This window comes from Belonocnema kinseyi, chromosome 9 (assembly GCF_010883055.1).
Source record: "Belonocnema kinseyi isolate 2016_QV_RU_SX_M_011 chromosome 9, B_treatae_v1, whole genome shotgun sequence".
NCBI classification, from domain to species: domain Eukaryota; kingdom Metazoa; phylum Arthropoda; class Insecta; order Hymenoptera; family Cynipidae; genus Belonocnema; species Belonocnema kinseyi.
The window spans coordinates 110,202,789-110,224,952 of record NC_046665.1 but is presented as its reverse complement, the minus strand read 5'-3'; the positions used below and the strand labels follow the sequence as shown (position 1 = coordinate 110,224,952).

Genomic DNA, 22,164 nt, shown 5'->3' with positions numbered 1-22,164 from the left:
AATAGTTTAATATTTAACCTAAAAATATTATTTTTCAATAACAAGTTATTTTTCTACCAAATAATTTAATTTTCAGCCTAAAAATGGAATTTTCTGACAAATTTTGCATTTTAAAATAAGAAAGATTAAATTCCTACAAAATAAATGAATTTTTAAACAAAAAAGACGTATTTTCATCAAAAAAATTACATTTTTTAGTCAAGAAGGGATAAATTCAAAAATAAGCAGTTGAATTTTCAATCAAAATTTTCAACCAAACTTTTCAATGAAAAATTTAATTTTCAATAAAATTAGGAAAATGTTTTGCAAAAAAGTTGCACGTTTAACCAAAAAGAGATAAATTTTTACACAAAAAACATGAATTTTCTATAAAATAATTGAATTTCAACTAAGAAAGATTTTTCATACAAGAAGAAAAAAAATCAAAACTTAAAGTTAATTTGAAACCAAAAAGTTTATTTTTCTACCACATCGTTGAATTTCCGAGCTAAACAGACGAATTTTTAATAAAAAAGCTTATTTTTAACTAAATATACGAATTTTTAACAAAACAGTTAAATTTTCAACAATAAAGGTCATTTTCAATCAAATAGATTAGTTTTCGACCAAACTGTTTAAATTTTAAGCAAAAAATACGAATTTGCTATGAAAAATTGTACCTGGAAAAATCTATAATTACCTGCTAGAAACCTGAAATTGTAGAGTAATTTTTTCTAGGATTTTAAGTAGATACTCTGGTTTATCTCTAGTTGAGGGCTTGAACTCACGCCACTTTTTACTTTTTTTTATGGATGCTACTATTATGAGAAAAAATGCTACTAATGCTACTATTTTTTATTTCCGCTATTTCCCTCTTTGGTTGAGAATTCATGTGTTGGTTACAATTTTTATTGTTTGGTTGAAAATTGTATTATTATTTATTTATTTTTTTTGAAAATTCACTTTTTTTGGTTGAAAGCAAATCTGTTTTTGTTTAAGATTCAACTATTTTGCTGAAAATTCTTTCTTTTTTAAGATTGAAATCAACTGTTTTTGATTTAAGATTAATATCTTTTTAAGTTCAAATATTAACTGTCGAGTTGAAAATACGTTTCATTTTTGGTTGAAAATTAATGTTTTTAACTAGAAATTTAAATATTCCATTTTTGGTTGAGAGTTTATCTTTTTTAGTTTAAAACTCAACTAATTGATTAAAAGTTGAGCTACTTAGTAAAAAATTCATTGTTTGGTTGAAGATTAATCTTTTTGGTTCAAAATTCAACTATTTTATTGAAAATTCAAGTTCTCAGTTAATAAATCAACTTTTTGTTTGAAAACTCTACTCTAGTTGATTATTCCATTCTTATTTTGAAGGTTCATTGTTTTGGTTGAAATTTTAACAACTTTTTTGAAAATTCGTTTTTCTTTTTGGGATAAATATTCATATATTTTGTTGAAAATTCGTCTTTTTTTGGTTGAAAATGTAACTGCTTGGTCATATTTTTTGTCGAACTGTTTTTTATTATAAAATGCACGTTCCTTTATCTTGAAGTTTTTTTTATCGTTCAACATTGATTTCTCTAGCTGAAATTTTTAATTTTCCATTTTTGATTGAAAATGTATAATTTTTAGTTAACAATCAACTACTTTGTGGAAAAGGACGTATTTTTTCAAAAATTTGTTTTTATGGGTTGAAAATTAATCTTCTTGGTTGATCATTTATCTTTTTGGGCAAAAAACTCCAATAATTGTGTAAAAAATTAAACTTTTGTTGAAAATTCAACTGTTCCGTATAAAACGTATTTTTTCGGCATGAAAATTCATTTCGTTTGGTAGAAATTTATTAATTTTTTGTATTGAACAGTCTTCTTGGTTTGAACATTCATCTTTGTAGATTTAAAATTCAATTATTTGCTTAAAAATTTAACTTTATGTTAAAAGTTCGTCTATTTTTCTTCAAAGATCAACCACCTCCTTGAAAATTAGTATTTTTCTGTTTAAATTAAACTATTTGGTTAATAAATGTACTTTTTTGTGGAAAATTAATCATTTTGGTTGAAAATTTAACTATATAATTGAAAATCTAAAATTTCGACTTGAAATCTTAGGAATATGCTACCTAAATTAATTTTATTAAAAATAATTTATTCCCCTATTTTTGTGAAAAATCACCCTATTTAACCTATTTTGATATCACTTTGGGTTTTAAAGTCTGATGCCGAAAAATAATACAATTCATCATTTGTTTTGTTTATTTTACTGTATTAATTGTTGATAAATTAAACATTTAATTTCGTTTAAAAATTGATTATTTGTAATTAAAAGAGTTAAAAAATAAGTAATTTGTTTGAATGACATTCTAGAGTATAAAATTTGAAATTGCACTGTTTTCAGCTTTACTCAGTGGTTTTTTAACTTGAATAAAATTTCAAAATGATATTGTTTAAAGTCTATAACTTTATCAACAATTATTTAAAAATTAACTATAAAATTCTCTGTGAAAAAATGCCAAGAATGGTATAATTCCTATTGTGCAGTCTTCAATTTTTAATAGTTGAGTAATTTTAAGTTTATAAATTATTAAATAGAATTGACAGTTTACAGCTAAAAGCATTTAAAATTTAACAATTTTTGACTTCGATAATTTTAGATTAAAATAGATTTGAAAACTTTAAAATTAAAATTTGTAATCCAATAAATGATTTATCAATTGTATGTTTGAAGCGTGCAAAGTCGATCAATTAAAAATCGAAAGGGTTTGAAATTCAATTATTTTAAATAAATAGCTCTCAATATTGTGTGGTTTTGATTAAATAGTTATTAAACTTAAAAACGGTCTAAATTGAATAATTAAAAAATAAAGTCTTTTGAAATCAAATAATTTTTTATTCAATTTTATGAAAAAATCTCAATATTTGAAATGTTTAAAATTTAAAAAATGTACAATCATAAAAGAAAGCATTAATCTTGAACAGTGAATGAGTAACCGAAAATCCCAATTTAAGTTTTACAAAAGGAAAATAATTATATAATGTAAAATGATAGAGTTTAAAATGGAATAAAAACTTGACATTTTTCGACTTTACAAGATGATAAATTCAAAAAGTTATTAAAATTACTCTCACTTTCAGGTGTCGTAATATTTAGATATGAAGACGGTTTTCAAATTTTAGATTCGAAATTTTAGTTCTTTTATTATCTTTCAGTCTTTCCAAATTTCTGGCGTTTTCAAGTTTTAGTTTTTTTTTCAAATTTCGGATCCATTTGAATTTTAAGCATCTTTAAAATTCATTCAGCTTTAGGATTTTTTTATTTTTTTTCAAGCTATACAAGTACTAGCGCCCTGCTTATTTGCTCATTTCTGGTAAATTCTGATTCAATATTCTACATATAGTTCCTTCACCAAAAAAGAGTGTTAAAATCCATTATCACGAGATAAAACAATTACCTTGAAGATATTGTTATTATTTTTTATAGTAGCAGAAATTAAGTCTCTATAATGAAGAGATTAAAAACTGGAGTTTCAAATTACGTCAGAATCTGAATCACTGCTTTCTATTTTCTGCAGAGTAGAGAATCAGTAGTCATGCATTATTCAAATATCTCAAGTGGGAAAGATTTTATTAATGATGATGCACATAGTGCTTTCATCGGTCATAAATTCTTTCGGATTCCTCAGAAATTATTTGATTCTTATTAGAAACTTCTTAATTACAAGTTTTAACTTTTCAATCACTTTTTGAATAATTCTCAAAAGAACCTGCACTAATCCAAATATTGTTTTTAAAATAAAATTTTTGAATTATTTTAAAATTATTCAATCTTTATTTAAACTATTATTCTCTAGGATTCAATAAGATAATCCAACTATTTTTGGTTGAAATTTGAAAATTTATTTATATTGTTCAAAAGTCATCCTTTTTGGTCAATAATTTAACTATTTTGTTAAAAATTCTTCTTTTTTTGGATGATTGAAACCATTTTTTAATTTAAAATAATGTTTTTTGTTTAAATGTCAGCTATAACATTTTTCGGTGAGAGTTCCTGTTTTGAATTGAATATTTTTGTATTTAAAATTAATAATCTTTTGGACTTAAATATCAACTATATGTTACAATTTTTTTTTAAATTCACCTTCTTTGGTTGGAAGTTCAACTATTAGGTTGGAAGTTGAACTAGTTTGCTGAAAATTAATTTTTTTTTTGGTTGAAGATTTACCATTATATTTCAACATTTATTATTTACTTATTTAAAAAATTTACTATTCGTTAAAAATGAAATTTTTGTTGGAAATTAATATTTTCGGGTTGAAAATTCAATAATTTAGTTGAAATTTTTTTTTCTCTCTTTACTGAAAATTCTTTTTTGGTTGATAATTCAACTACTTGATTCAAATTATAACTACATTATTTGAAAATTCATTTTTTTTGGTTTATGATTTATCATTTTAGTTGAAAATTTATCCATTTGGTTAAAGATTGATTATTTTATTTATAATTTTATATCGTTGGTTAAGAATGTTACTATTTTGTAGAAAAATCGTATTTTTTTAGATGAATTCCACAACTTTTTAACTAAAATTATTGTTTTGTTTTTGTTTGAAATTTCAATTATAACAGTTGGCATTCATAATTCACGTTTTCCATTAAATTTTCTTTTATTTAAAATTAAAATTTTTTCAGGCTAAAATATCAACTATTGCAATTTTGGTTGAAAATTTACACCTTTTGGTTGAAAATTCAACTATGAGATTTGAATTTGAACTACTTTGTTCGAAAATTAATTTGTTGTTTAAGATTCATAATTTTATTTCAAAATTCCTTTATTTGGTTAAAAATTCTACTGTTTGTTAAAAATTATTATTTTTTTTTTAAATTAATATTTTCGGGTTGAAAATTTGTCAATTTAGTTAAATTTTTTCCCCTTTCGAGTGAATATTATTTTTTGGGTGATAATTCAACTACTTGGTTCAAATTTGGACTATATAATATGTAATTATTTTGTGGAAAATTCGGTTGACTAGTTTTTTGAAAATTTATTTTTTAAATAAAAATGCATCATTTCAGGTGAAAGTTTATTTATTTGATTAAGAATCCTACTACTTATTTAAATATGATCCTTTTTTTTTGAAAATCAAACAATTTTGTTGAAATTTGCTATCTCCTGGCAGAAAATTTGTGTTGTTATTAAAAACTCAACTATTAGTTTGGAAATTGAACTAGTTTGTTGAAAATTAATTTTTTTGGCTGACGATTCATCATTTTGTGTAAGGTTTTAAATATTTTAAAATATTCCAAATGATTTTATTAGATTTTTCCGAGATTTTTAATGATTTTAAGCGGTTTTAAAAGCTGTCAACTTTCAACGTATTTTATTTAATTTGGTCAGATTTGAGAAAATATCAGATGTCAGGCAATTTTACGCGATTTTATAATATTTTAATGGATAGCAAACAATTCATTCACAAGAAGTGAGGGATTTCCTGGCATTTTAAAAATTGCAAGAGTTTTTTCAAAATATTTTGCCATTCATTTGAAATCCTTCCGATCTCTTATTAATTTATCCTGAATTCTTTTTAAATTTTTTAAATTCATTTGCATTTTTCTAAATTCACTAAATTCTGCTTAATTCAATTGATTTAAATTTTGTTTTTAATTAATTCATCTTGAAGTCTTTTATATTCACCTTGAATTCTGAGGCATTTTATCAAATTCTTGTGAATTGCCTTGAATTTTTCTTAACTCATTTCAAACTTACTGAATTCATTGCATTTTTCCATATCTTTGAATTTTTTCAATTCATCTGAATTTTTTGTAATTCGCTTTAAGTTTCTCTAAGTTGTCTCCAACTTTACTGAAATCAATGTAATTTTTTCCCAATCCATTTGAATTCTTTTGAATTTAACTTGAATTGTTTTTAAGTCTTATGAATTTATCCTGAATTGGTTAAAGCTCAGCTGAAATCTTTATAAATTTCATCGGATTCTTTTAAATTCTTTTAAACTCAAGGGAAGATTAGTCACATTATTAATGTACTTACTCACATTAAGTCAGTTTTTGCGTTAGAAGTTAATCACTTTCTGTTTAAATAGGTCGCTTTTCACTTTTTTTAAAGGTAAATTAGGTTATGGCGACCCTGAGAATATTAAATAAAAAATTTATCCTTTGTAATTAAAAATTGTTTTATTCTATTTAGAAAAGATTTTACAATCTACACTAAAAATGTTTTTAATTAGAATTTTGATATTTAAATGTTAATAGTCAGGGAAATTCCTTTTTAGATTGAAAAGAAAATTGCAGAAGCTGATAATAATCGTAAAACGTAAGGGAGAAATTTTGGAACTTGGAAGCGTGGAGAGAGATACGTAGTCTGTCCATAAAGTATCCGACCTTTTGCTCTCATTTGGTTTCTAGTTGTGCTAGTGTCTAAAACGGGCATTTAAAATTTAGGGGCAACCTCTATGAGGTACCCTGCCAAATAAAAGGGACCTGCGAGCCTTCAGTTAAATAGTGTACGCAGTTGTGTAAACGTCGAACCACGTACGCTTCGTATTTCAGGATGACGGAAAGCATCGAACAAAGAGTGTGAATTAAATTTGGTCAAAAACATAGCCATTCATGTTTGGGAACTACCGTAATGATTCGGAAAGTGTACAAAGTTGGGTCTGTAAGTCATACTCAAACTAAAGAGTGGTTTAGGTGATTTAAAGGTGTCCGTACTTAAATGTAAATGGATCGTTGTTCTGGCAGGCTATCAAATGCCAAAAAAAAGAGTTTTACCAAGAAGTTCTGAAGCGATTTCGTGACGTAGTAATAAGGAAATGGTCAGATTTGTGAGAGATTGGTTGCTAGGTTTTTTACCACGACAACGTATCTGCGCATTCATCGCAGCTTATTCAGCAATTTCTGATGAAACACGGCTTTACACGAAATTGGCTATTCTGATAAGGTACCTTTAAGGAGTATTTCCGAAAGTGGGATGATCACTTGAAGAAGATCCTATTTTCCAAAGGTGAGAATTTTGAAGGGGTCGGATACTTTCCGGACAGACCTCGTACAAATGACGTGTGAATGCGAAATTAATAAAAGAATTGTAGGTTCGCATAGTTAGTTAAATAATTATTTTCTGAAAAAATTCTTCTTTGATGAAAACTATGGAAAGCATCGGAGAAGTGTAGTTTATACATCAGGTGAAATAGGAATAGGATTAGGAGTAAGGAGGAATGTCGGATTATACTTACACCTCTTGCAATGCGTTGTTTAGTATTTCACAGCAAATTAATTTATCCTTGCTTCTTACTATCTGTAGCAGGCATGTGGAATAAAATTGTGGACCTGTTGTAATTGCGATGAAGTATGGTTCCTTTCTGCGTCACTTATTCACGATTTATAACATCCCGGATTTCTCACACTCAGGAAAATATTTCTTTTCACTTAATGAAACCGTGTCTTTAACATAATTTTTTTTCTATCTAAAAATAGCGTCCTGATGAAAAGAATTATTTGGAAGTGAAGAAATATTTTCATTGAAAAAAAAACATTTCTTTTAACCAAAGAAAGTTCTTGGAATGAAAAGAAATTTCTTTAAATAAAATAATATTTTTCTGAGTGCACCACGTTTACATTAACTCTGAAAATGACTTGACATTCAAACTTATTATAGCCTGATTGTTAAATTTGATTTGAAAACCTGTTGATTGACCTTCGTACCAGAATTGTGTTGACTCTAGTTGTAAACAACACGAATCTCGCCCTTATCTTTATCGGGTAATATAGTTGATTAAAAAAAATGCGGAAGCTCATTTTCCTCTGAGGCTTATAATGGCTAGAGCCCAAAGTCTTAAAGCTATTTTTATAAAGCCTGGTTTTTTTACTTCGCCATCCACCGGCTGTATTATAGCCAAGTGCATGATAGAGAGATCTACATTTTAAAGTGGGATCCGAACCACCAGAACCTCGTTAAAAGTATGTAGAAAAATATCGAGCTGTAACGATTCAGGTTTCGAACCCCGGACCTCTTAATCTGCATTATTAGTGGGCTTGTATTAATTCGAATGCAGCATAACAATTTACTAGGCCTAAAAAATTCTAGGGAAAACCTAGAAGTCAGGGAAAAGTCAGGGATTTTGGAAAAAAATTATGAAAGTCTGGGTGTTTTGTTGGTCAGTGAAAAGTTAGGGATTGTTAAAAATGCTTGTGAAAGTCAGGGAATTTAGTCGATTAGGGAAGAGTCGGGACTCTTTGAAAAAAACTTGTAAGAGTCGGAGAATTTTGTTAGACAAGAGTTTTAGATTTTAGAAGAAAAAAACTTTTTAAAGTCGGGGAATTTTGATGATCAAGAAAAGTCAGGGTTTTTTTTGAATAAACAATTTGTTGAAGTAAGGGAATTTTGTTGATAAGGAAAAGTCAGGGATTTTTTAATAAAAAAACTTGTAAAAGTTAGGGAAGTTTTTTGGGCAGGGGAAATTAAGGGATTGAAAAAAATCGGTTAAAACTCAGGAAATTTTGGTGGCCAGGCAAAATTAAGGCACAGTTGAGGATTTTTGAAAAAAGCTGGTAAAATTCATAGAACTTTGTCGGCCAGGGAAAAGTTTTAGATTTTTGAAAAAAAAAAAACCTTTCAAAGTCAAGGAATTTTGTTAATTGTAGAAAGACAGATATTTTTGAAAAAAACTTGTAGAAATGAGGGAATTCTGTTGAGCAGAGAAAAGTCAGGGATTTTTGAAAAAAACTGGTAAAAGTCATGGAATTTTGTTGACCAGGAAGAGTCAGGGGGTTTTGAAAAAAAATTGGTAAAAGTTAGGTAATTTCGTTTGACCGAGAAAAATAAGGGATAAAAAAAGGTTAAAAGTCAGGGAATTATGTTTTTCAGGATAAATTGGTGTACAGTCAGACATTCTTCAAAAAGGTTGTAAAAGTCATAGGATCTTGTTGGTTAGATAAATTAGAGATTTCTGAAGAAAAAAAACTTGGTGAAGTGAGGGAATTTTTTCAAGCAGGGAAAATTCAGGGATTTTTGAAAAAAAAACTGGTAAGAGTCAGGGAATTGTGTTGATGTAGAAAAGTCAGGGATTTTTGAATAAAAATTTTTAAAAGTGAGGGAATTTGGTTGATTTTAAGTTATTTTTGAAGATTGCAAAGTAAGTAGTTAGATTCAAAGTAATAATTACCTGTAATAAGTATGAAATAGGAAATCTTGGAACGAAATATCTAATTATAATTATAAGTATCACGTTTTAATGACCAATTAAGGATTTTTTAGAAGATGAAATATTCTTGATTATGAGAACGATTTAAAAAAATAAATTCTTATAGAACAGATTTTTTTCTAAATGCAAAAATAAATGTTAAATCTTTTCCCTATTTCCCCATTTTCAACTCTTTTGCGCTCTGAACCCTGAAAATTTTATATCAAATGATATAATGCAATTTAAAATAATTTCGATATCAAATTTTTGGAAATTTTGATAAATAAAGTTGTCAAATTATAAAACAAGGTCGTACTTCTTCATCTCAAATCTCCCTTACTGTTCTTTTTTCAGTCTAATGCACTGGATCAGTCCCTAGATTAATAAAATGAGTGGATTTCGTCGATGGATAGGCTGCCTGATCTTACAAGTGAATAGGAAAAAATCTCCATCACGATGAAACGAAGGTAGACCAAGTCACTATTTATGGGATGCAAATTATATTCCAAAAGGGAGCAAAAAATGTCTTTTAGGTTAAATATAAAATTTAAATTGATTTTGAATACATTATTTAAGAAAATAGTTATAATTATTCGAGTAAAGTAATAATAAGAAATTAGTAAGCAGGCAGATGTGTAAAACTACGGATATGTTAATTAAAAAAATTGTATTTGTACTCCAGTGCAATTTGTGTACCTCGACTTCTTAGTGAAATGGGGAATGGGAAGTGATGGGAAAATGGAGGAGGGGAAGTGGGGGGCATAAGCGAAAAATGTGATGAGGGTAATAGTGGAATTAGAGGAAATGAGGGAAAGGAGAGTAGGATAACTGAAGGAAGGTGGAGTAGGATAAGTGTGAGATGTGGAAATGACGGGGGTGGGATAACTAAGGTAAAATTAGGGAAGGTGAAGTGATGGAGAAATGGTGGAGGGGAAGTAGTGGACATAACGGGAAATTGTGGACGGGAAGTAGGGGAAATGAGGAAAGGAGAAGTACCGGTAATAAGGAAAAGAGAAGTAGCGGAAATAAGGAGAGAGAAAGTATCGAAAATAAGGGGAGAGGTAGTGATGAGAAATGAGGGTCGGGGTGATGGAGGATGATTAAGGGAAATTATAATAAGGTTAGTAGAGGAAATGAGGAGAGAGGAAATTAAATAAGTGAGATGAGGGGAATGGGAGGTATGTTAAGTGAGGTGAATTCATATGAGGGGATGTGAGGAGAAATGAGCTGCGGGGAAGTGAGGGGAAATGGAGTGGGCCAGTAGGTATTGAGTGGGCCAGTAGGTGAAATTTTGGGATGGGATGTAAGGGTAAATTAAGTGGAGGGAGTGAGGCGAGGACTAGTAGGGTGTGGGAAAGGGGAGGGAAGGTCAAAGTTTGGGAAGGGCAAGTAGTGGTGCTGGAAGAGATAGGGTGTACGGGAGATAATGTATGGTAGGGGGATGTTTGAACGACTTAATTAACTTGTTGATAGGCTACGAAACTACAGTGAAACTCTGAGACTGGGACGGTTTCTGGGCTTGAAAATGACCCAGATAGAGTGCCGTTTCGTAGAAAACGTTTGCGTCTGAGCGACCGCCGCTCATCCCACGCAGCTCCTTTTACTCCTACTTGCGGCGCGACGTCAATTCTCAGAAGGACTATATCAAGTGGCCCTATCTCTAGGGTTCACAGTAATTTCTTTCGTTTGTTTTTCGATCTGAGAGATTAGGAAAGATCGAACTGACTTATCCAGGTGGATTTATTGAGAACTTTCGAAAAATATTTGCAAGCAGAATTTTAGTTTTTGGGTGCTATAAGGTTGAGAAAAATGTCGAGCGCTTCAATTGTTTGAATGTCAAACGCTTATAAATAACCCGGTAGATTTACGTATTTTGTGCAAAAAAATGCAAAAGTTGCGAAAATCATTTCAACGATAAGTAATAATTTTTATTTTTAATAAAAAATTATAAAATACGCTTACATAAATCAAATTGTCTATTTACGCAAAAAATATTTTAAAATCAATTATTTATAAATCTTGTAAGTATAAATTTTATAACAATTATATAATTATATAACAATTGTCTCTTGTACTCCTTGAGCTCCTACAGTCAGAACAACGTTAAAATTGAAGCACTTCGCAAAAAAGTCACTTATCTTAAGTATAATATCTGTTGGCAAATTATCCGAACTAGATTTAACGTATCCAGGCATAGTTATACTCTACAAAGATAAACAGCTTTACCAAAAAAAAACGTTGCTGATTAATAATTTGGATTGTTTTTATCAAACTGACCATGTATTTTTTTCAGTTTTGTCGGCGCGTGACGTCACTGTTTCGTTCATAAAGTCGACATTTCCTGTTGTTGTCTTGTCACCTCTTAATCAATTATTATAAATGATTAAATAAAAAATTAAGTTTTAATTTAACATTTAAATTTTTTGGCAGTCAAAGTTTATAAAAAAACTTCAATATAAGGCAAACCAAATTTACATGGATGGCCCTATATTAATGTATTTGGTTGAAAATTCCTTTTGTATGGTAGAAAGTTAATCTTCTTGCTTAGAAAATTCATCTTTCTGTTTTGTATTTTAAAACTAAAAATTCAACTGTTCGGTTGAAAATAAATTTTTATTTTGAAAATCCATCTGTTTTACATAAAATTCGTCCTGGCTTGAAAGTTCAGCAATTTGGAAGAGCTTTCATTTCTTTCTTGACTGAAAACAGTTAATTGTTGAAAATTCTTTTTTTCTTGTGGTTGGAAAGTTCATCATTATAGTTCAAGCTATATTTTTGGTTGAAACTTTATTTTTTTTACTGAACAATGTAAATTTTCTATTTTTGGTGGAAGAATTATTATGTTTTTCAATTGAAAATTAATCTTTTTCTTGAAAATTCAGCTTTTTGTGTTGATAGATCTACTGTCATATAAATCATAAATCTTTTTGGCTTGTAAATTTAACTGTTTGCTTGGAAATGAAACAGTTTTTTATCGAAGTTTATTATTTTTTGATTAAAAACACGATCATTTGGTGGAATATTTATCTTTGTAAGTGGAAAATTAAATTATTTATTGAAAATTTAAGTATTTTGGTTAGAAGGCATAATTTTTGGTCAGAAATTCAATCTTCTTTGTGAAACAATCGTATATTTGCACAAAATAATCGTCCTTTGGATTAAAAATTCATTTCTAATTGTTTAAAATTCAACTGTATTCTAAAAAAATAAATTATTTAAATCATAATGCCACCTTTTTTGGTTGAACTTTAATTTTGTTATCGATAAATCATCAGTTTGGTCGAATATCAAGTACTACATTCAAATTAAACGTGTGTATTTTTTGTTGAGAATTCACCTTTGTGGGTTCAAGATCCAACTATTTGGGTAAAAATTTAATTTTGTTTTTTAATTCAACTTTTCGGTTAGAAATTTAATTACGTTCTTGAAAATATATTTGTTGTTTTTATTGTTTGTTGAGTCGAGGAAGTTTGGTGAAATGAGGAGAAATTATGGGGAAATTATTGGAAATGAGGAAAAATAAGGGGTGGGGAAGTAAGGATAATGAGGGTAGGTATAAACTACCAGAAATAGAATGAATATATGGAAAGAGAAGTAGAGAAATTGAGAAAAAATAAGGGGTTGGGAAGTAAGTAAAATGAAGGTAGGTATACAGTAGGAGAAATCTTAGATGGGGGATTAGGGATAATGGGGAGGGAAGTAAAGGTAAATGATTGGTTGGGTAATTTTGGGGTGGAGAAGTGAGGAGAAATTACTGGTGGCGAAATTACGGGGGAGTATGGAAATTGTGGAGAAATAAGAGAAGGGAAAGTAGGGGAAATGAACTTAGGTATAAAGTGGGAGAAATGAGGTGAAGTTATGAGGAGGGGAAGTAGTGAAGGTGAGGAGAAATAAGGGAAGGGGAGCAATAGGGGCAATGATTAGAAATGAGGATTAGTAAGTGGGTGAAGGGAAGTAGGGAAGGGGAGTGTTAGCTGGAAAAGTGAGAAGAGGGGGAAGTACAGGAGGAAGAAGTTGTGCATTGTTGACTCGAAGATTGAAGTGAGGAATGCGGAATGTAGAGGAAAAAGGGAGGGGGATGTTTGAACGACTTAACGAAATCCTCTTTTGTAAGCTCGGCGCCTACTTTGCCCAATTTTTGTTGCTGAAAATTCAACTTTCTTCTAAAAAATTAAATGTTTGGTTGATAGTGCAACTTTTTTTAGTTGAAGTTGATTTATTTTTGTTTGAAAAATCATCTTTCTTGGTTGAAGTTCATTTACTTTGGTTGAAATGAACACATTTTTAAATTTTAATCTGGAATTGTTTTGTTTCATTTAAGAAAGATTCTATGTTAAAAATGTAACAAGGTTAAAATGCTGGTATTTGAATATTAATGACTAGGGAAAAGATAGGGAACAACTTCAAAAATAACCCTTACGTAATTATTGCAAATTAGACTCCGAGTAAGAGAAGGAGAGAGATACGAGAGGTTCGGATAAAGAAGAGACCGAGAGACGAGAGTGGGAGAGAGAATCGCGACATGACGAAGAAGGAGAAAGAAAGAAAGAACGAAAGAAAGTTAGGAAGGAAGGAAGAAAGAAAGAGTGTGGAAGGGATAGAAAGGAGTGAGAAAGGGAGAGGCGCAGAGAAACGAACAGGAAGACAGGGACTCGGGACTAGTTCGACTCTCAGTTGCTTTCCGTCGAACGCGCGTTTACAAGCAAGTCCGACACGCGTGCGTGCATGCCTCGGTAAACTTGCCGTAACCACGTGCCGCAATTTTTGTCTTCTCTCCTCCTTTTTTCTTCCCCTCCCTTACCTTCTCTTCCCTCTCCTTCCCTTATTTATTACCAACAAAAAACTACATTCTTCCTTAAGGTCTTTGAAAATCTTTCTCGATCATTAAATTCATTTTAAATTTATTAACAAAGGGGTAAAGGAGAAAAGACTGGATTTTCAATTTGTATTGAAGACGTAAAAGTTGCGAAGAAACTGGTTCGAACTTGTTAGAACTTTCTTGAACTCGTGCAATTTTCGTGAACTTGGAGCCATTTTTAATGAAGGATTTTGTGATTTTCAGTGATTAGTGAATGACTCTAGTGCTTCGAATTTTAAGAGTTCAAGTTTGTGGTTGAAAGTTGTACATTTGCTGCATAAATTTGACTGAAAGGGGGCAATTTTGGGATCTTAATGTCTTGGATTTATTTATTAGTGAGTCAAGAAATTTGAATTTATTCCTGAAACTATTTTATTTTTTATATAAAGCAGGGTGTCTAGCGTTTTGGAAATTCTTGAAAACCTGCAAAAAAGACCTTGAATTTTTCTCAGGGTTCTGGAATTTTCTTTCCCTTAAAGAAAGCATAGAGTTTTAAATTTCATCCAGGATGACTGCTAGATTGGACAACTAGGAACTTCTTGAGAACTGGAAACCCCGGGAAATGGCATTTAATTAATTTTTTTACCGGGAAGTTTGCAAATTTGTGAAAGAAAAATTTATCCAACCCCTTAAAATGTAACAAATTTTTAATTTTAATTGTTAAATTAAAAGCATTTTTTCGGATTTGAACAATAAACAATTAACAGCACAAGAGAAATAGATAGTTTATTGCAGGATGACTGAATCTGTTCAAGATTTTATATTTTAAAAACATTCAATTTCAAAGTTTTTAATTAAGAAAAAGAAATTTTGTGTAGTAGTTTGCAATATTGGACTGTTTATTTGAAAAGAGCATTTATAAATCAAATATTCAAAACTGAACAATTTCAAACTGAATTGTCTGAAAAAGGAAAGCCTTCAATTTTTGAAATTTTAAAGAGCTAAACTTAAATTTTGAATGTTAATTGTTCTATTTAAACAATTTTTATTTGTAAGTGATGTTGTTAAATCTTATACAGTTTAATTAAAATTTTATATGCTCATTCTGAATTTCGTGAAGAGACACTTCAAAAATTCAAATCAAAATTCTAAAACTTAAATTTTATGCAGTTGATCAATTATTTATTTAGAAAAAATTCTAGTAACTTTAAGAAATGCTCAGAAGTTTTGAAAAGAGACAAACTTAATTGAAAACTAGAAAAGATTTCATAAAATTTAAAACAAAATATAGATCTTTACAGATGTCGAAATAAAATTTGTAAGCTTTTTAAGGATTTGAAAAGGTTTTCAGATAATAATAAAAATATATGAAAAATTCCACGGAAAATTGCAAATGATTTTTTATTTTCAACAATTAATTTTAGGAGAAGATTAAAAAATATTTCAAAAATTGTAAAAAAACTGGTAAATTTTAAAGAATTTTTTTTAATTCGAAGGATTAATGAAAAGTTTCACGAAAAATTTTTATTATTTTTAAAGATATTTATAAGTTTTGAAAAAATTTCAAAAATAATTTGAAATCAAATTCAATTCTGCGTGTAATCAGCTTTTATTAATTAAGATTGGTTGAAATTTAAGAAAATCCTGAACGTCTGAGAAAAATCAGGGAATGTTATTATTGGTTAGGGATTTAAAAAAAGAATCTGGTAAAAACCGGGAAATTTTAAAAGAGTCACTTTAAATACATGTCAAGGATAAGAATTTGGACAATTTTTAATTCTGATTTAAAATTGTTTCTATTTCGTTTATGAAAAATTCTTTGTAAAAAATATTTCAAGATTAAGATTCTCTTCTTTTGTATATATTAGTAGTCAAGGAGAATGAAAAATTTTTCAAGGAAAAGTTAGCGAATTTTCAAAATAAGGTTCGCGGCCGCCCTGATATCATATTCTCGTTAGTAATTTATTGGCCTCGTATTTCTATATGTTTTTTTAGTAGCTTTTTCCTGACGATATATTTTTAGTTAAAAAATTTATTATTTGTTTGAAAATTCCACAAAATACTTAAAAAGTCATTATTTTTGTTTAAAAAATTGGAAGTTTTTCGTTGAAAACAACAATATGTTAAAAATGCATTATTTGGTACTGAAAGTTTAACTATTTTTTTTAAATTTGTCTTTTGTTTGGAAAATCTATGTTCTTTTTTTTGTATTTGGTTGGTTTTGTAATTTGGTTGAAATTAAATCTTCTTTGTTTGAATATTTAAGTATTTTGTTAAAAATTTGCCTTTTTTGGTTGAATTCATTTCTTTTTTTTAAATAAAAATATTTTTGCTTACATTTTCTACTATTAAATTATTCGTTAAAAATTCTTTTTTTTGTTTTTTTTCTTTTTTGAAAATCGAACTGCTTGGTTAAAGGTCGAACAATTTAAAAAAAATTTTTTGTTTATTGCAGATTTACCCTTATAGTTGACACTTCGTTTATTTATTTTTTAATTACAAATTTAATTATTTAATTAGAAGATTCTTAATTTATGTTAAAAATTTATTTCGTTTGATGAAACTTTAACTGCTTTATTAAAAACCAATTTTTTCTTTAAAAAATAACTTTTTCAACTGAGAATATAACTATTCCTTCTTTGGTTCAAAAATTGATTTTTTTTTTAACTTGAAAATTGAACTACTTGTGTAAAAATTGAAATTTAATTAGTTTAATGAAAATTAATTTTTTTTTATTAAATTTTTTTCTCATTTTTGACTGAAAGTCGAGGTTTTTTAAAGTTAAAAATTCGATTTTATTGGAAAATTAATCTTCTTGATTGAGAAGTCGTCGTTTTGGGTAAAAATACATCTTTTTAGTATTAAAATTCAATTAGCTTGTTGAAAATTAATTTTTTTTTTAAATTTTGCTTCAAATATAAACTATTTAATTTCTCGTTATGAATTCATCTTTTTGTTCAAAATTGGACTGTTTGGTTAAAAAATTGATCATGATCGTAGAAAAATCCTTTATTTCCTAAAAAATTTAACTATTTGGTTGAAAATCCTACTGTTTTGTTGAAAATTCTAGTATTTTATTAAAAACCTTTTTTATTAAAAAATTAAAGTGACTTCTAAAAAATGCAACTGTTCTTGGTTGAAATTTAATCTTTTTATTTAAAATTCAACTATTTTATTCAGATTGAACATTTTGTTAAGAAATTCAAATATTTAGTTAAAAATAGAATTATTTTATTAAAAATTAAAATTAAATTAGCTTAAAATTCGATAACTTAGTCAAATTTCTACCAATTCTAATGAGAAAAAAAACTTATTACGCACGAAATTTAACTCATTTTGATTTTAATAACAGCTAAAAAACTGTGATAAAATGATCAATTACCATGAAATGGATTTTTGTGCATAAAATCAGATTTTTCACTATAAAAAAATGTAACTTGAAAACTTAATTTTTTGTCGCTTAAAACCTGGAAAAATCATAAAATTTTCATGTGCAGAAACGCTCGTCAACATCTACACATTAAAAATATTGACTTTGATAGATCCGCTTTTTGATTTAATTTTCAAAAACTGAATCACGATTGAATTATTGCATAAGATCATTTTCCTAGTGAATAGAGTTTATCCATTTGTTTACCTTTGATTTAACTATTCCATTCTTCGATAATAATATTTTTTTTATTTGAAAATTATCTGTTTTAGTTCAAAATTTCTGTACTTCGTTTAAATTTACTCTATTTGGTTGAAAATTTAACTATTCCATTTGTAGTTAAAATTTTTTTTTTTAATTTTAATATTCAACTATCTGTGTGAAAATGTATCTGCTCTAGTTGAAAATTCATGTAGTTTGTTAACAACTCTCTTTGGTTAAAAATTTATCAATTCTATTTTTAGTTAAAAAATTATCTTTTTTATTTGAAAATTCAACTATTTGTTTCAAAATTCATGTAGTTTGTTTAGAATTTCTCTTTTTGGTGAAAAATGTAACTATTCCACTTTTAGTTAAAATTTTTTGTTTCTTTGAACATGTATCTGTTCTAGTTTAAAACTCATGTTTTTTTGTTGAAATTTCTTCTTCTTTGTCTTAAAATGTTAATTTTTTAGGTTGAAAATTAAACTATTTGGTTAAAACTTAAACTAATTAATTGCATATTTAACAATTATCTTGAAACTTAGTTTTTTAGTTGGAAATTAATTTTTTTATTTAAAAATTCAAATATTTAGTTGAAAGTGCAACTACTTTTGGTAGAAGTTTAATCTTTTGTATTTGATAACTGGTACATTTGCTTGAAAATTAAACTACTTGGTTGCAACGTGAACTACTTAATTGCAAATTAAATTAGTCGTTTTTGAAAATTCAAACATTTATTAGAAGTTTATTTTTTTTTTAATAAAACTGCAACCGTTTGGTTACCAGTTAGATTGTTTTGGTTGAGGATTACACTTTTTTGTTGAAAATTATTCCTCTTTTTTTGATGAGTCCAACTGTTTTTGATTTAAAATAATAATATTTTTTGGTTGAAATCTTAATTATGTTGAGAATTCATCTTTTTTAGTTGCAAATTCATACTTTTTTAGATTAAAAAATAACCTAGAAAAAACTTCTCAGCAGACTGAAAATTAGAAGAGGCTTTCCAAATTGTTGACAATTTTTTCTGGACTAAAAAAATTTTTTTCAAATCTACTTTTTAGATTTAGAGAATTTTTTTTTCAATTTTTAACATTTAGTCCAAGCCTTACACTTAAATTTAACTTGTTAGATATTAGAAATTTTTTTAGATCGGTCGCAAACAATTTTTTGTTTGAAAAAACATGTTCGTTAATATGCTCTATTTTTTCAGCTAATTTAGGAATTTAACTTTTGCTTTCTAATTCTCGTGAAGGATTCCATCCTTTTTCGGAATTCTCTGAAAAAATTTAAAAAATTAGTTACTCTTTCAAAAATCTACAATAATTTTTTCTACTTCTTTTCGATATTTTATCGAAAATTCTTTTGTCCTTTGAGAAAAGAGCGATTTGTGAAGGTATTCCATATTTAAAAAGACGAAAAGTAAAAATAGTAATTTAAAACTTTCTTATCGTTCGTATTTCTAAAGAAAATGAGAATTTGTTATTATCTGAAAAATCTCTGCAATTTTTCAGCATTTCAAAAAAATGATCACCGTTTTTTTTAAAACAATAATTTTGAATATAATGTTGGCAGCTGGTCTGAAAAGTTCTATAGTTTCAATAGAAACCCTGATGCCAAATTTCATCCTTTAAAATAATTAAAATTTGAAAGATTTTAATTTAAAAATTTTAAAGTTTTAAGTCTTCTAATTTTTTTCGAGAATTTCTAGTTTAGAAATCTTAGATTTGAAAACCTTCGAATTAATTTGTTTTCAAAATGGGAACAAGTTAGAGTATAATTATAATTATTAGAGTGGTGCTTAGTAATTAAAAGTTTAATTTTCCAAAACGGTACCCCCTATAATTTTTTCCGCTTAGTAAATATCTGACTGGAATTTTTTCAAATTAAAAAAAAAATGTTTGACTAATGCCAGGAAGTTTTTTAAACTTTTAAAATTTGGAAATTTTATATATTTATTTTTTAAATTCACAAATAACAAAAAAACCCATTAAAAACGAGTTTAAAAATTGCCTGTTGAATACAGGAATCGTTTTATAATGGTAAAAAATGACTTTGGATTCGATTGGATATAAACTGATTTTTAAAAAGTTGAACAATTTTTTGCTTGAAAAACATTTAGTTTGAATTAGAATAGCAAGCTATGTTTTTATTTTTTTGACACACAAAATTCGAAAGTCTCAAGTAAAAAATTTGGTTGAAAAAAAATAATGGCGTTTTACTATGATTTAAACTAAATAAGTTTTAGGTAAACCATTTTTTAATTTTTTAAAAATAAATTTTAATATAGATGAATCAAAAAAGTAATTTTTTCTTCATTAAAAAATAATTGCTGGATTTATCAGGAGATTTTACCGTCATTTTTCATTTTTTATTGAAGGAGTACCGTTTTTGAAAAGTAAACTTTCAATTTTTAAGAGCCACCTCGATAAATATTTATAAAAATAATAAAAAATGAAATGTTTAATAATTCCCTAGATTTCGAGAAAGTTGAAAATTCATTGTTGATTTCGAATAAAAAGATCGATTAAGCGGGATTTGTTGAATATTATTGGGCCCTGGTTGTATGATTGTATAAAGAATGAGTCACCATTTTTATTTTTAAAAAAACGTTAAAAAATTGTTCGTATCCGTTCTTGAAAGAGAAGTCGATTTTCTAGATTTCCAAATTTTTTAAATTGAAGATATTTTTTAAAGTTGTTTTATTATGAATCATTTTATGTGGAAACCTTCAAATTTTAAAAAATTGTCTGCCCGAAAAAATAGTTTTTCTGGGATTTTAAGAATAATATTACTGATTATGTAATTTCTAATGAGAAAGCATTATTTTTAAATTGATAAAGAAATGTATTTTAATCATTTTTTTGCAATTGGACTTTTATCACTATCGCTTTTTCTGATTATTATTGGGTCGAAGTTGATTAAACTTGAATATGCTCTATATTCTTTTTTCATTCAAAATTAAGCAGATAAAAACGTCTTAGCAGTAGGACGACAATAAAAAATTTTACACAGTTTTGACAATTTATTCTGGGCCAAGAAACTAAAGAAATTCAATTTCTAGATTTTGCGAATTTTGTGTACAGTTTTTTTTTAATTGAACATATTTTTACATGTTCTTCATTTTAAATTCTTTGGTTTCAAAGCCTTTAAATTTGGAAATTTTTAATTTTAAATATTTTCAATTGGAAATTAAATTTTAAAGAGTTTGAGTGAATTATCAATTTCGAATTAAAAAATAGATTGTTTAATTAATTATCGGGGGCTTTTGTTTAGTATTATTACGTCCAAGTTGATCAAACGTGAAAATACGCGAAGTTTTTTTTTTTTAATTAAAGAATGAGCTGGAAAAAAGTCAATTTTCTAGATTTTGCTGTTTTTTTTTTAAATTGAAGATATTTTTAGATGTTCCTAATTTTTAATCTTTCGGGTTGGAAGCCTTTAAATTGAAATTTAGGATATTTAAATCAGATAAAGTCAAACTTAAAATCCTTTTTTTAACGTCCAATAATCAAGTTGATAGGAAGAATCCCTGAAAATAAAATCTAGAATCTAACGACCAAATTTGGACAAACACTACAAAATGTTCCCATTACAATCTGAAAAAGGAACATTTTTCTATTTTGAATAAATTTATTCTTGATTGATCACTGGGGTTATAAATGAATAAAATTCACAATTATTTTGCTCTTCTCCTTTCCCCCCAAAAAAGAAAAGAAAATGATTCATCTTTAATTTGGACAACAATAAAAAGGAGGAAAGAAACATGAGAAGGCAAAATTTACCTTTAAATTAAAGAAATTTTTAATTAGAAAATCAAATCTAAAAGTTTGAAGTCTGCTCAAGTTCTAATTTGGAAATCTTAAATTTGAAAAGCCTATAATTTATTTATTTAACCGAGGTAGATTGAAAATATAAATATTTATCAAAAGAATAAAATATTAAATGTGAAATTTTAAACACTTTTTGTTTGTTTGTGAGAAAATGGATTTTGAAATTGGATTACTGATTTTGAATAAAAATGGATTGATTGATTAATTAATTAGCGGGGCCTTTCATTGAGTATTATTGTGGCCAAAATGTAAGATAGTACACGTGTAGGTAGGTAGGTAATAAAGAAAGAAAAAGAAGGAAGGTAGGAAAGCAAAAAAGAAAGAAAGAAAAAAAGAAAGAGTAAGTGTAAAATGTTGTACTGTTTGCGCGGCCCTGCGGGGTCTCTGACCGGGCGGCCGTCCGCGCCTCTCAACTCTTGTCCACGGTGCGGTGCGACTGCCTACCTACAGTTGCCAAAGTCTAAAGTCACGTCTCTCACAATCAGCCAGTAACTTGGTGAATTTCATGAATTTCGCGAATTCACCTTCCAAGTATAATTGGGAACTTTCTCGTTCGCCTACCGAGCGAGCGAAGGAGCGAGCGAGAGACCGAGAAGACACCCTGAATGAAAAATAATGCACGAACGTGACACTTGTGAGATACATTCGTATTTACGTGCTCTCACAAAATCCGCAATCTTCAATTTTTATACACTGCACTTTTATGCTCTGCAAAAAGTAGTCGCTTCTTAATTAACGA

At 27.7% G+C, this 22,164-nt stretch overlaps 2 protein-coding genes across 2 annotated transcripts in view; both read left to right on the top strand.

The window, feature by feature from the left end:
* LOC117179902 (anaphase-promoting complex subunit 15-like) overlaps positions 1-9,853 on the top strand; it is a 28,091-nt gene extending 18,238 nt beyond the window's left edge. The window contains exon 4 of the mRNA XM_033372100.1: positions 9,521-9,853. Within this exon, the coding sequence (XP_033227991.1) occupies positions 9,521-9,550 (30 nt within the window). The 3' untranslated portion in view covers positions 9,551-9,853. The remainder of the gene's footprint in view (positions 1-9,520) is intronic.
* Positions 9,854-13,883: 4,030 nt separating this feature from the next.
* The window catches only part of LOC117179332 (ecdysone-induced protein 74EF), a 348,553-nt gene continuing 340,272 nt past the window's right edge, over positions 13,884-22,164 (top strand). The window contains exons 1-2 of the mRNA XM_033371003.1: positions 13,884-13,899; positions 14,229-14,359. The gene's annotated coding sequence lies outside the window, so the exon portion shown is untranslated. The remainder of the gene's footprint in view (positions 13,900-14,228; positions 14,360-22,164) is intronic.